Raw genomic sequence first — 13939 nt, forward strand, 5'->3', positions numbered from 1 at the left:
ATTGTTCTTACAATGGTAAGAAAATATTAATATTGATTTATATGTGCTGCAAAGTATGTAAAATGTAAATACAAAAAGATACGATTAAATTTTACCAGAACAAACAAGGCTATCTAATCAATAAAATTAGAAAAAAAATCATACAAAATAAAGAAAGCTAAAATTTAGATTAAGTCTGATGGGATTTAAAAAAATATTGCGGGAGATGCAATAATTGCCAAACGGTGCTCGGCAACAGTTGCCAAACGGTGCTCGGAAATCGTTAACAATTGACTAACTACATAGTTACAATAAAAACAAAGAAGACCCAAAAGAAATAGTCACATATTGGATCTCAGTAAAAAAATTGATTTGTCAAAAGCAGAAGATGAGATAGAAATACAAGCTTATGCCTAAAACAACCAGTGTATGATTAACGCCAAAATGCAACCAGAGATAAGATAAAGAGAAAAGACGAAAAAAACACATAAAAAAACTTAGATAATGAACTTAAATATATATAAAGCCTTTTATAAATTTAAAACATTCTATGAAAGTTAACAATAACAGAAAAGAATTTATAGCAAGTTTGTTTTGTTGAATTGAATTGAATTGAATTGAATTGCCATGAATTCTATGGCAACGAAAGACAGATTATATCGCTGGGTGGAATATTTTAGTTAGACACCTTATATACATAGGTACGAAGAGGAAAACCTTGAAACCACTGTAGAAAAAATAATTGGAAAATGCTAGGCTGGGTTTACAGGTGACTCACAGTCATCAGATTTCTTTCCGCAAGCAAATATAAAAAAATTAGAGTATAGCATATATAATCACCACCTATTTATCGACTACAAGACAGTCTACTACTTGGTAAACAAAGAAGAGCTGTTTAGTGAAATAAGAGACCTGGAAATACCAAATCAGTTGCTAATGTTGACTAAAATAGCCCTTCAAAAATTTAAGTGCAGGGTACGGATCCAGGTAAAAGTGTCTATAGCATTTAAAACCAACAAAGGTGTACTTCAGGGTGACCCCCTCATGTATATTGTTTATTATAACGCTAGAGAAAGTAATATCCACAAATACGTCACAAATTACAACCCTAGGCACAATATATATACTACTGATTTGTACACTGATGATTTTGAGCTCAATTTCCTTTTCAAATCCTCAAATATATCATGAAATACAATGGTGAAGCTTTACAAAATATGCTTCAAAGTCTTGGACTAAAAAGCAATGAAAACGGTTTAAGATGTATTGAAATGAATGTAACGAGAAGAATTTACGAAACGGTTAATGACGGTGTTATGTGGAGAAGACGATACAACTTCGAACTATACAAAATATACTAGGAACCATTATATCGTCAAACATATTAAAATAGGACTTGGCGGAGGAAAGCAATGGATGGGAAAGACTGGAGGAAAATATTTCTTGTCCATGATTTCTGTCAATGAAGAAATTTGCATCAACGGAAAATATTTAAATCATCTTAGCTTACTAGAATTAGGACTTATTTTAAATAAAAGTAATCAATCCAAAAATATACAAAACTTTAAAATTTTCTTATACTATGAATAAAATACTCCATAAAAACGTCAAGATTTTAAATTAAGAACAAAGAATTCCATGCATGTTTCGTATTTGTTCTATTATACGGAGCCCAGGTCATGGATCATAAGTACCTTTGGATTTAATAAAACGAACTGAAAGAGCCATGAAAAGATAAAGGTTGAGAATATAATTATGAGACAAAAAGAAATCATGAATGGACAAGGAGCAAAACTAGAACAACAGACGCAATTGAACAAGACAATGTGATGAAAGATTTGAAGAAGAAACATGGATATTGGATGCGAGAGACAAAAACCTTAGAAAGATCAAGACATTGGGCAAAAGAGATGAATATGGGATATTAAGTAAACTGCAGAATCCACGTGGAAAAGACAAACAAATGGAAGAGGCCTCAATTCATAACATTAATTTGATCTAGAGTAGTAAATTTATTAGTGAAATTATTTTCACTGCTACTAATAAAAAAATAAAAAATAGATATTTCGAATGACAAATAAAACAGAAAAAAGAAAAAGAAAAGAAGAGTACCAAAATCATTGGTGCTCATGCTGGTTTCTCTGTGCTGATATTTGGTGCATCAAATATCAGCACAGAGTAAAAACTCCTATTTGTAATTACTCGTACACCAGAAAGCGACATTGTTATTTGATGTGGCTTGGATTAATTAGTTTTTAGCCATTCTATAGAAATTTCTTCATTTTAAATCAAAAAGATTTTGATTTTCTTTTTATTTTATTTATTAAATACAAATTTCAAAGGTTCTTGACCTTTCTAGGTCAAGATAAGGAACATCTATTTGATAAACCAATACCATCATATTTTTTTGTGTCTTTGTGAATGTCTAGACTTCTTATCCCTCTATTCTCAGAATTTAAAAAAAAATTATGATCCAGTATTTACTCAACGTACTTTATCTTGGAATTACCACTCTACGTTTGATTTGTTTTGAGTATTCGAAGTACTTTGCAATTATAAAGATCTAAATTCAGAATATATAAATAGACATAATGAACAATTTGCAAATTGACTTTTTTTCTTCTTATATCATTGACACATTGACAAATGAATTAATAATGTTGACTAATGTTGACTGGTATGGCCAACGGTGTCTATTCTTTTCATACATTTTCTTCCTCCCATTTTTATTAACAGATTTATATGTAGACGATTATAATATTTATCCATAATAGTCGTCACCGTTTAAGAAAATCATCCGAACATGATAATTTAATCTTCTCTACGTGTTAAGTAGCAACAGAAAACTTCGTCAACTCCGGAAGTTTCCCAAACCACTTTTTCACTTAGCAATTAAAAAATTAGAGTGATTAGGTAAATTTTCTTTTTTACATTCTAAGCGATTTCATAAATAATTCCTCTCTTTAGCATCTCACGCCATCTATCAGGGAACGCCTTGAACTACAGACAGCGACGGAGACCTTCAGCTGTTACGAGACGTCTCGACCAACTTCAGGACGCTAGGTGTGCGTCTAAGATCTAAAAATTCATGGGGGTGATCGGAGTCAAATATCAGTGAGGTTCGAGAAGTTCTAGATTAGCATAAAAAATATTCCGAAAAAAATGCTGGTTATCACATTTAATATAATATTTCCGTATTATTGGAAAAAATGTATTCAAACAAAGATTTTAGAGTATATATAAGAAGAAAATGTAAAAACTCGCATTTTACAATTTAATAATCTTACATTGGCACTAATAAGAAATAATCTCGTAGTATTTTAATATTATAATTTTTTAATTTAATTTCTTTATAGTAAGATAATAATATTTTGACATTTTCACAAAGACAGGAAAAGATTAATTTTCACGTTGAGAAAGCCTATGAATAACTGTTCTGATGAGCTTTATTAAAGCGAAATACGTATCAACAGATACATAGACTATTTTTGCGTGAAAGGAAATCTTGACTGTCTTTAATTTTATTTTTATTCGGATCTACTCTGTATGAGTACAAGAAACCAATTCGCTAACGATTTCTGCTTAGCTGAGGAGACATGTCGTGGAATGCAAATTTTAGATTCCCCATGTCTCTATTAATATCTTTATCAGCGTCTGTTATACCTTGCATTTATAGAAGGTTCAGATTAAGGCAGTTATCTGAATTGTGTTTCGAAACTATTTTACGGATTTAATAATATTTTGGTTTCAGCTGACCCCGCATAGGGATAAAAGCAAAGAGAATAATGATGATGAATAATATTTCAGTTTCTATTTAAAAATATACTACTTTACAGAGAAGCATAAATATATTCGACCATTTGGAGATATTTTTATTATTTAAATTAGAAGACATGACATGAAATAGCTAATCAATAGAAATTTTATATTAAAAATATATTCTTCCCCTTAACATTCAAAAGCAGTATGTCCGCTCTAATTAAATAAATAAAAAGGAAATACATAATAACAATTATTTTGTACCAAAGGCATGATCTGAAATGTAAAGCCACGCAATTTATTTAAACGTTTTCTGTTTAATCTTTCATCATTTAATTTCTGAAGTTTGGTTGTTTTTGAGCTCAACTTGGGCTTCTTTAAGATTTATTTTGCCGGTCACCGTTTGGAGAGCTTAGATAATTGTGGCATTGTTTCCTTTTTGTTATGTTTCCTTTTCAATTTCTGTATGCAACTAATAATGCTTATTGTTTATTTTTGTTTTTCACTTGACCTACAACTTCTTCTTCTGCTACAGGTATGCAATTTTAATGTACCTATTCGCATTGCTCTTCTATACTCCCAAATTCTGTTCTATTTAATTTATCATGCAATCTTTTTTGATAAAATGTCTCTTTTGCGCTGTTTTTTTGTCAGCTACTTCTGTTTTCACTTTTCTGTTTGGTCACTTTCGTCTGATGCACATCTAGGAACTCTTAAAATTTTGAATTGGATAGGAGCATATTGTCTACTTATTATGAACTATTGATTGTTTGAAAAACTATTGATTGATTATCTATATTGATTTTATGAACTCTTGCTGGTTGTGTTCATGTACACTTGTGTATTTAATTTTGTTTGAAAAACCCATTTAAGGCTGTTGATTCTGTTCACATATATTAATTAGTTTTTGACTATTGTCATTCAAGGTATCTTCTCTAAGTTTCCCAACCACCGTGTCATTTGTTTTTTTACCTATTCTTAAATTTAAGCCACTGTATAAGATGATTTTTCTTGTCGTACCAATTCTTCCTTTTTCTTTATTTAACAGCTCGAAGAAAGTATCTGTGTTGTGTACCAATTCATCATTAGTTACTCCGTATACTCCCAATAATAAACTAACTCTGTATTCCTGTATTAATAAGATAAGTTGTTATGTATTTTCTAAACCTACTGTGTTTGATGATTGTTATTCCTTGTTGTGCTTTGTTTTCTTCAGGAACCTCACTATAAGTGTCATATTTTCCCAACTTCCTGATACCCTACCTTTCCTTCTTTGATTCTGTTATTAATGCAATATTTAACCTGTTTGCTTTACTTACCACTTCATTAATTTTTTTTTAAGATACACCTGTACATTCCAAATTCCACAATTCGTAATAAGCTTTTCCGTAGCTTCGGACGCCTTAAAATTTCCTGTCTAATCCGAGGCTTTTGATTAGGCTTTTAAACAATATTTTTTGCACAGGAGGTTATAGGGTTATATAAGGGTTATAGCGACATCTGTCGCTATAACCTTCCTTCTTTTTTCAGGCTTAGAATCTATAAGAGTGACTGTTATGCTACTCGATCCACATAAGAATTCCACATGGAGTTGTATTTATTTTAAAAACGTCTATTCAATCATCTTTGTCTATATGTTTCGTTCTCATTTTTTATTTATTTCTGTAATGTCTTATAAATACTCGTACGAATTGATTACTGTCTCTTAGATACAACATATTCTTTTTTAAAACCATTAACTGCTGCTTGTGGTATTATAATGTATGTAGATAAAAATAAAATGTAGTATACTTATTGTAAAATTAAAGATAACCTAGTTTACACATATGATGATAATTATCGGATTTATAACAGAATAGTTATATGGATTATTATTACTACACAAATGTGAAAAAGCAATATCATTCTACAGAACTGCGTGACTTGGAGATATAGTTTAGATTTAGAGTTTAATAACAATTATTGCAATTTAGATAGTTAGATAAGAATAACACTAAAAAGATAATTACAAATGACAGTATATCTGTAATAACCAAAGCTTTTAAACAATATTTTTTGCACAGGAGGTTATAGGGTTATATAAGGGTTATAGCGACATCTGTCGCTATAACCTTCCTTCTTTTTTCAGGCTTAGAATCTATAAGAGTGACTGTTATGCTACTCGATCCACATAAGAATTCCACATGGAGTTGTATTTATTTTAAAAACGTCTATTCAATCATCTTTGTCTATATGTTTCGTTCTCATTTTTTATTTATTTCTGTAATGTCTTATAAATACTCATACGAATTGATTACTGTCTCTTAGATACAACATATTCTTTTTTAAAACCATTACCTGCTGCTTGTGGTATTATGTATGTAGATAAAAATAAAATGTAGTATACTTATTGTAAAATTAAAGATAACCTAGTTTACACATATGATGATAATTATCGGATTTACAACAGAATAAGTATATGGATTATTATTACTACACAAATGTGAAAAAGCAATATCATTCTACAGAACTGCGTGACTTGGAGATATAGTTTAGATTTAGAGTTTAATAACAATTATTGCAATTTAGATAGTTAGATAAGAATAACACTAAAAAGATAATTACAAATGACAGTATATCTGTAATAACCAAACAAAAAATAGCTATTTGAACAGAAATACTGAATCAATCAATTTATAAGATTGAAGAAATAATAAAAGCAACCAAATTGCAAGCAAGTAATTTAAAAGTTCACGAAAATGAGGATTATAGTGTATATATATATATATATATATATATATATATATATATATATATATATATATATATATACAGTATACTCCCTCTATAACGAACACGGTTATTACGAGGTTTCGCTTATAACGAGATACATTAGATGTACCGTAAAATTTCTATTGAATTATAACCCTCTATAGCGAGGCAAATTTGGTTATAACGAGAGAAAATAAAATTGAAAAACGTGTTTTTTACGTTTTTGGCCCGGACGTGGCTATAAATAAATACCTTTTTAAACGGCCCCGCAATAAATATAACTGCCGCCCGCAATAAACTTCTTTACAATAAATACAACTGTTTCACATATTTAGAAAATATGATAGATAGAATAATACTGAACAATTTAAAGCAGTTAAAAATGAGAGAATTCTTCCAATTGCAGAAGCAATTGTTTATGTCATCCTTGAAAATGGGCTTTATATATTATGTAGTTGGAAAAAATGCAAGTACAAATTTTTTGTTTGAACCTATATCATTGACAATAAAAAAACTCTTTTATTTTAATGTATTTGATTGACAATAAAAGTAAACAACTTTGTTTCAAAAACGCCTTTCAAACAATATTTATTAGCATCTTATATTCCTCCGAATGGTTTCACTATAGGAAGTTAATGTTTTAGAAAACTACATATTCATATGTATGCACAGTATTATTGTTGTCTGATATAACGAGATCGGCTTATAACGAGGTAATTAGTCTGCCATTTCAGTTCTCGTTATAGAGGGAGTCTACTGTATATATATATATATATGTGCGTTCTGTAGTTTTCCGGCTGAAATCAACAGCAGTTGTTATCTGACAATTTACAACCTATATTATTGGTCTTAGGTAATGATCTTTGAAAATATTGAGTAAAAATTTAGGTCACTGTATGTTCTCAATTTGTAGTTTAGGAGTTGTAGTTATAATATTAGGCGGGTGGCTTTTATCGAAAAAAATCGATTTTATACCCATAAATTGAAACTTGTTTTAATATGATGCCAATATGCTAAGTTTAAAAGTTTGCCAAAAATTTTCCATGGTAACTTATTTATTTATAATAATGTTTAAACAAACTTAATAAAAATTGCTTTTTTCGCTTTAAAACTAGGTACCTTTTTTTATAAATTGGATTATTATAAGACGAAAGTTATTTCTATACTTTTTTTTGAAAAATGCTTACTTCTTTAAGTGTAAAATACAAAAAAATGATTAAAATGCCGAAAAAAAGACAATTTTTCCGTTTTTTGAGGCCATTATTAAATAGGTTGGACATCAAATATAAGAAAACAAAAATACAGATGAAGGCTTGAGTCAAGTAGTTAAGTCAAGGATTTTTATTTTATATTGCAAAGTTTAGTTTAAAAAATAAACAACCACAAACCATAAACAAATTGATATATCCTTTCCTACCCTCTTAGAGTAAAAAGTTGACTCAGGTTTTCGTGGTAAACTTTTTACTGTAATGTTACATCATAGTCTTTCGATTAAAACAAGAAATAATTAATGTGATTCATAGTCTACCTATTCCGAAACGCAACGCATTGCTCAATTTGTTTATGGATTTTTTAAACTGACTTTTGCAATCAAAAATTAAAATAGAATTGGGCATTTTAAAATACGTAATAAAGCTTTCATCTTGTATTTTTTATCTTTTTAAATTCGATGCCCAACCTATTGAAAAATGCTCTCAAAAACGCTAAAATTGGCTTTTTTCGACATTTTAATTAATTATTTGTTTGAATTTTAAGCTTAAAATTCAAACAACAAATCAATAAAATTACATAACAAATAAATAACAAGAATATTTGACTTAAAACAATCCATTTTATCAAAAAAAGTGATTAAAATTTTCAAAGAGAAAAAACAACTTTTTATAATGCGTTTAAAAATTGTTATAAATATGTAAACAGGTTCACGTGGAAAACTTTCGGTAAACTTTTAAACATAGCATATTGGCATGATAATTTATAGGTTAAAACAAATTTCAGCTTGTGAGTATAAAATCGGTCTTTTTTGTCAAAAACCACCCGCCTATATCATTAAGATATTATGATTTTGATAAAAAGGGGATCACACTGTATAGTATAAGATAAAGCTACCATAATATTTCGAGATAGTTGGCTAACTCTTCATAATAACATCACCCGGGGTATATAAAAATCCACGGCCAATAAACAATAATCAAATAATAAATTATTGGTACATGTTTAAAAGGAAAAGTTACTGTAACGAAATAACCTACCTATTATTAGTACGGAAACAATTGCTTGGAGCACTCCGAGGATAAATTATTTATAGAAAATAATAAAACATTGATTTATACTGACTTTTTAATGAGCGCAAGTGTCAACTTTCGAAATAATTCGTCCGCACAGAGATTTTCAATAAAATTACAACACGAAGCAAACGTTATGTTCCTGCGTATATGAAACGGTTTATGTGCACTTTTTCGTTTTAAATTCCTTTATTTTACTGTTTGAATATTCAGCATGTGGCAATAAATCATTTCAGGGATTCTTAAAAACGGTGTATGTCTAAAATATTTCATCGTTTATTTATGTACTTATTAAATCTTTATAAATAATACCCCAAACCATAATAATAAATAAAATAATTTTATAAAATTGAAACCAATATATATATATATATATATATATATATATATATATATATATATATATATATATATATATATATATATACAAATACTTTATTAATTTTTCTTCGCAATTACAAAATGTTTATTGAGAAACCATTTTTTCAGAAAAAACAGTCTCAATATTATACAATACGTCTAAGATGAAGTTATAGTAACCAATAATATGAAAGATAAAAGCAGATACGTAGTTCCTACATATAAGTCTGTGTGGACATTACAGACACCCATTACTATTACCATACTTTCTTAAAACATTATCATCATTTTACTTTCTAATTGTTCATAAAAGTTATCCTCTTCATTTTCCGCTGCTGCTTCTGTAGAAGCATAAGCATTTATTATTTCTAGGTTATTGGTTTGCACCTCTATTTTTACATAAATTATTCTTTCACTTTGTCTTACCTCCTTAATATTATCTCTGACGTTGCCGAATATCACAAATTTTTGTTGAGCTTGTTCGTCATTTCCTGAGTATATTAAACAGTAATTACTTTTACCTATGCTCTATTTTCCTCCACGTCTAATTTCTTGTAATGCTTCTTCTTCTTTAGGTGCCGTATCCGTATTCAGACGTTGGCCATTATCACAATTTGTATTATGAGGCGAAGTAGATGGTATTTGGGTCATTCAAGTATATGGCCGCAGTATTCTGTTTTTCTTCTTTTTATGATGTTTGTGAAAAACGTTTTGCATTCATCATTTTAAGAACAGCTTTATTGAAAGTGTGCGAAAGTCATGATATTTTTAGGATCCGTCTATAGCACCACAATTCGAATGCTTCTAATTTGTTAATCATTCACAACACTCACAACCATATAATAGAATGTGTATCGATAGGTTTCTGTTACATAAAACTGGTTTCTAGGTCATAAAAGCCTTACATGAAATTTTGATCCTGGATGTTTTTTCTTCATCAGAGTCACAATTTAAATTTAACCAACTGCCGAGGTATTTAAAATAATTTACACGTTCTATCTTCTCTTCATTAAGCAAAATCAGACTTTGATCTATAATAATCTTTCCAACCTTCATTCACTTTGTCATTGTAATGTTAATTTTAAGACCTCCCCGATAACTTGCTTCATTGACTAGATTTACTAATGTCTGAAGATCTTTTAAATTTTCTGCAAGAACGGTTGTATCGTCAGCGTATCTGATGTTGTTGATTACTTCTCCATCTAGTCTAACTTTTTCTTGTCTATCATTCAAAGCCTCCCTAAAGATGTCTTCAGAGTACAGACTGGGAGACAAAACACAACCCTGTCGTACTCCACGTTTGATGGGTAGTTTTTCAGTACGACTATCTCCAATTTGGATAGAGGCTACTTGATTGTAATAAAAGTATTTTAGCAGTTTTATATTGCAGTGGTCAAGTCCTGCTGCCTTCTAGCAATCGAAAAGTGTATCGTGTTGTACTTGGACGAATACCTTTTCAAAGTCGATGAAACAAACATAAACGTTCTTTCGGAACTCGCAGCTGTTTTGTAAGAGAACGGACATACCAAATAGTGCCTCTTTAGTTCCTAGACCATTTCTATATTCAAACTGCTTATTACCCATTCTGCTTTCATTCTACCTTCTTGTAATGAAGAATGAAATGCATTCTACCTTGTAACGAATAATCTACCTTTATATATATATATATATATATATATATATATATATATATATATATATATATATATATATAAAGTGAGCGGATCTTCCTTTTTTATTTTTCTCAAAAATCCTTTCATTTCCTCCCAATAAAATGTCCACATCTTTTTATTTGTTACAAACGTTACTATTTTATTTAAATGATCAATAATTGTGCCAGGTACGATTAGTATCAAGAAATATATCATAGCACAGAATATAAAAATTTTATTCTTAGAACCTTGTAAACTAATCACAAACTCGTTTATGGTGTCTTATATACTAGAATTGAGAAAAGAACATTTTGAATTATCAAAAATATCGAATACCGCAGTATCAATACTATGCAAATGATAGTCGCATAGAACACATTCTAATAACTTGTACATAAAGCTTGAAATTTTAGACATACATTTGTTCAGTTAATTACTTTTCATTTAACATATTATGTAGTAATATTATTGCTGAAACCTCGGTAAAAACATGATAACGTAGGTATATTATTTCATTTCTTAGTAAAGAGATTCTTCGTATCTGTTTAATAATTACTCGATAGTCAAAATAAGGTTATTAATATTTCTTTGTATAATTATTAACGAAGTTTGGCGTTTTTATCTTTGTTTCATATATTTTCTACATTAAAATTCTTGTTCATCTGCGTCACTTTGGCGTTATAGGCCCAACATATCTGAATCTTAAATTTTTTGTAAAACTCTCTTCTTGAGTAGTCCTTATTCGAATTTGACTGTAAAAGAACAAAAGAAGAATATATTTACTGAAGCTTCAGATTAAAACGCTTCCTATTTACCCGGATGTTCTTAAAGATGGCTTGTAGGAGGGCATATCTGGATTTATTTTGCATAATGTGTCCTATACAGTACTGTAACTTTCGAGATTTGATGTTTCTCAGTACCTCTTTGTTCTTCTTCATTATTCTCAGGACCTCTATATTTGTAATTTGGTCAGTACACGAGATATTGAGTATTCTCCGATACAGCCACAACTTCCATACGCTTCCAATCTCTTGCACGTATCTTCGTTCAAGGTCCACGATTCAACGTCATAAAACAGAACAGAGAAGACATGGCATCGCAACATTCTTACTTCTATACCAAGAGAGAGATTTTGGCTTTTAAAGAAAGCCATCATCCGCTTGAAGGTGGATATAGTCTTTTCGATGCGATGACAACTAATTCTGAGTCTTCTGGACTCCAAGTCAATGTGCTTCGATGTACTGCGTCTTATCTTCAGCTTCAAGCACTTCCTATCTTGGAAGTTCATGTATGATTCTGTTGATTTCCTGATAAAACCCGATTGCTTTTTTCTCATTTTTGTTTGCAGTGGAAGCGTACACGGATAATCTTTATATTGATGGGGTTGGCTTTTACTTGGAGTAACAGAACTCTAAAAAAATTAATGGAAAAATCCCAGTAGTTGGCTGTATACCATCGTTTAAAAAAACATACAGAAGTGAAGTGTTTTATTTTCTGTATGTTTTTTTAACAGAACTCTCTCTGATCTCTGGGTGATACGATTGCTCTGACATCAAATTCATGAGATCTACCATTCTTTGCCGAATAGTATACCATGTGATCTTCCACTTGTGCTTCTCCAGAATTTGGTCATCTTTTGTATTGCATTGTGGATTTTCCTGCCTTACATAAGCTTTTGATACACCATGTGCAGATTATGATATTATTGATGCATTTCAATTTATTATCTTTTAGTGTACTCAAAACTGTTATTCTCGGAGCTCCGATTGGAGGACTTTCCCGGAATATTACTTATTTAGTATTGACTAGTGCCATGACTGATTGACTAGAGTATATTGTTGTGGATCTTTAATAGTGTGCTTGTTCTACTTCTGCTTCCCCATCCTTATGCAGTTGACCAAATTTTTGGTTCATATACCTTTCTGATTTATCAACACAAGGACAAAGTCGATAATAATTTTTTTAATGTGAATACATTGGTATTGTAATTTGTCCAATGTAATGATCAATGTAATTTTAAAAATATTTTGATTTTAATTAGGTAATGTTTTGTATGTTTGGATTCTTCATACACGAGCTTTAGTTATTCTTTCAGCACAAGCTGCTCTATTTCGCTACCCTCTAACAAATTTTACCTGTAACATACTTTGTGATATTATTCGATCATTATTATCTGTTATATAACTATAATCTATAGTTCCACTATTGTTTATTATTTAAGTATAGTATTAGTCTTTACATCAATATATTCGACTAATAGTTTGTTTATATTATGTACGTCTAATCTGTAATTTGTCTATTAGTGGTCGTAAGTTTAATATAGTTGATGATCTTGTTCAGAGGGACGATTTTATGTCGTTAATATTGTTAATAAAGGTTTATTTTGATATCGTTTAGATGATTAATATAGTAAGCTACGATTTGACAACAGGTAGTATTTGTATTATCTATTTGCGATTGCACATACAGGAACTCATTTCATGTTTAAATATATAGTTACATAAGAGTGTCGTCTGTTATATTTTGTTTATTAAATACATTTAAAACGTTATTTGTGTAAAACACGTACTTTAACCGGAGGAAATGCCAAAACGTTGTAATTTTGTTCTATTATTTTCATTTCTTTTGTTTGGTAGCCTATTGCATGTTAAGTGTCTCACAAATTTTCTTGTTCGAAATGTTACTAATCCATACTAAACAGTTACTTTCCCAACTAACGCTGCCGGATTTCCAACTGCAGAGGAGTTCTTCCGCAATTTCCGAAAGGACTTTGGAGGAATGCTGGACGACGCTGCAGCGTGTGAGTTGGCTTCTTTTCAACCGTGTATAGTACTCTTCCATGCTTTCGTATAAATGACACCCTGCTCAGCAGTATCCTCAAAGACCGCTATTTGCTAAATCTTGGTTTTTATATTTAACTGTATTTCTTTTCCAGTAAAGATTACTAAATTTGTGAAAGGGTTGTATTGTGATCATTTTTGGAAAAGAAATTTAACTTTAAAAATTATGAATTTAGGAATATAGGTCTTCAAGTAAATAGCATTTTTAGGTTTGATGTTACAGTTAAGATAAAATAAAAAACTAAAAAATTTTTAAAATAACAATACAATACATAAAAGAAAATAAAAGAGATATGACAAGTGTGGATGACTTAGA

At 29.8% G+C, this 13939-nt stretch overlaps 1 protein-coding gene across 2 annotated transcripts in view; it reads left to right on the forward strand.

Moving 5' to 3' along the window:
* dati (zinc finger protein datilografo) overlaps positions 1 to 13939 on the forward strand; it is a 340370-nt gene that overhangs the window by 74210 nt on the left and 252221 nt on the right. The window contains exon 3 of one of the 2 annotated variants that reach the window (XM_072526946.1): positions 13485 to 13583. The exons of the other annotated variant lie outside the window; for it this stretch is intronic. Coding sequence (XP_072383047.1) covers positions 13485 to 13583 — 99 coding nt within the window. The remainder of the gene's footprint in view (positions 1 to 13484; positions 13584 to 13939) is intronic. 2 annotated transcript variants of the gene reach the window in all.

Source organism: Diabrotica undecimpunctata, chromosome 3, assembly GCF_040954645.1.
Source record: "Diabrotica undecimpunctata isolate CICGRU chromosome 3, icDiaUnde3, whole genome shotgun sequence".
Taxonomy (NCBI): domain Eukaryota; kingdom Metazoa; phylum Arthropoda; class Insecta; order Coleoptera; family Chrysomelidae; genus Diabrotica; species Diabrotica undecimpunctata.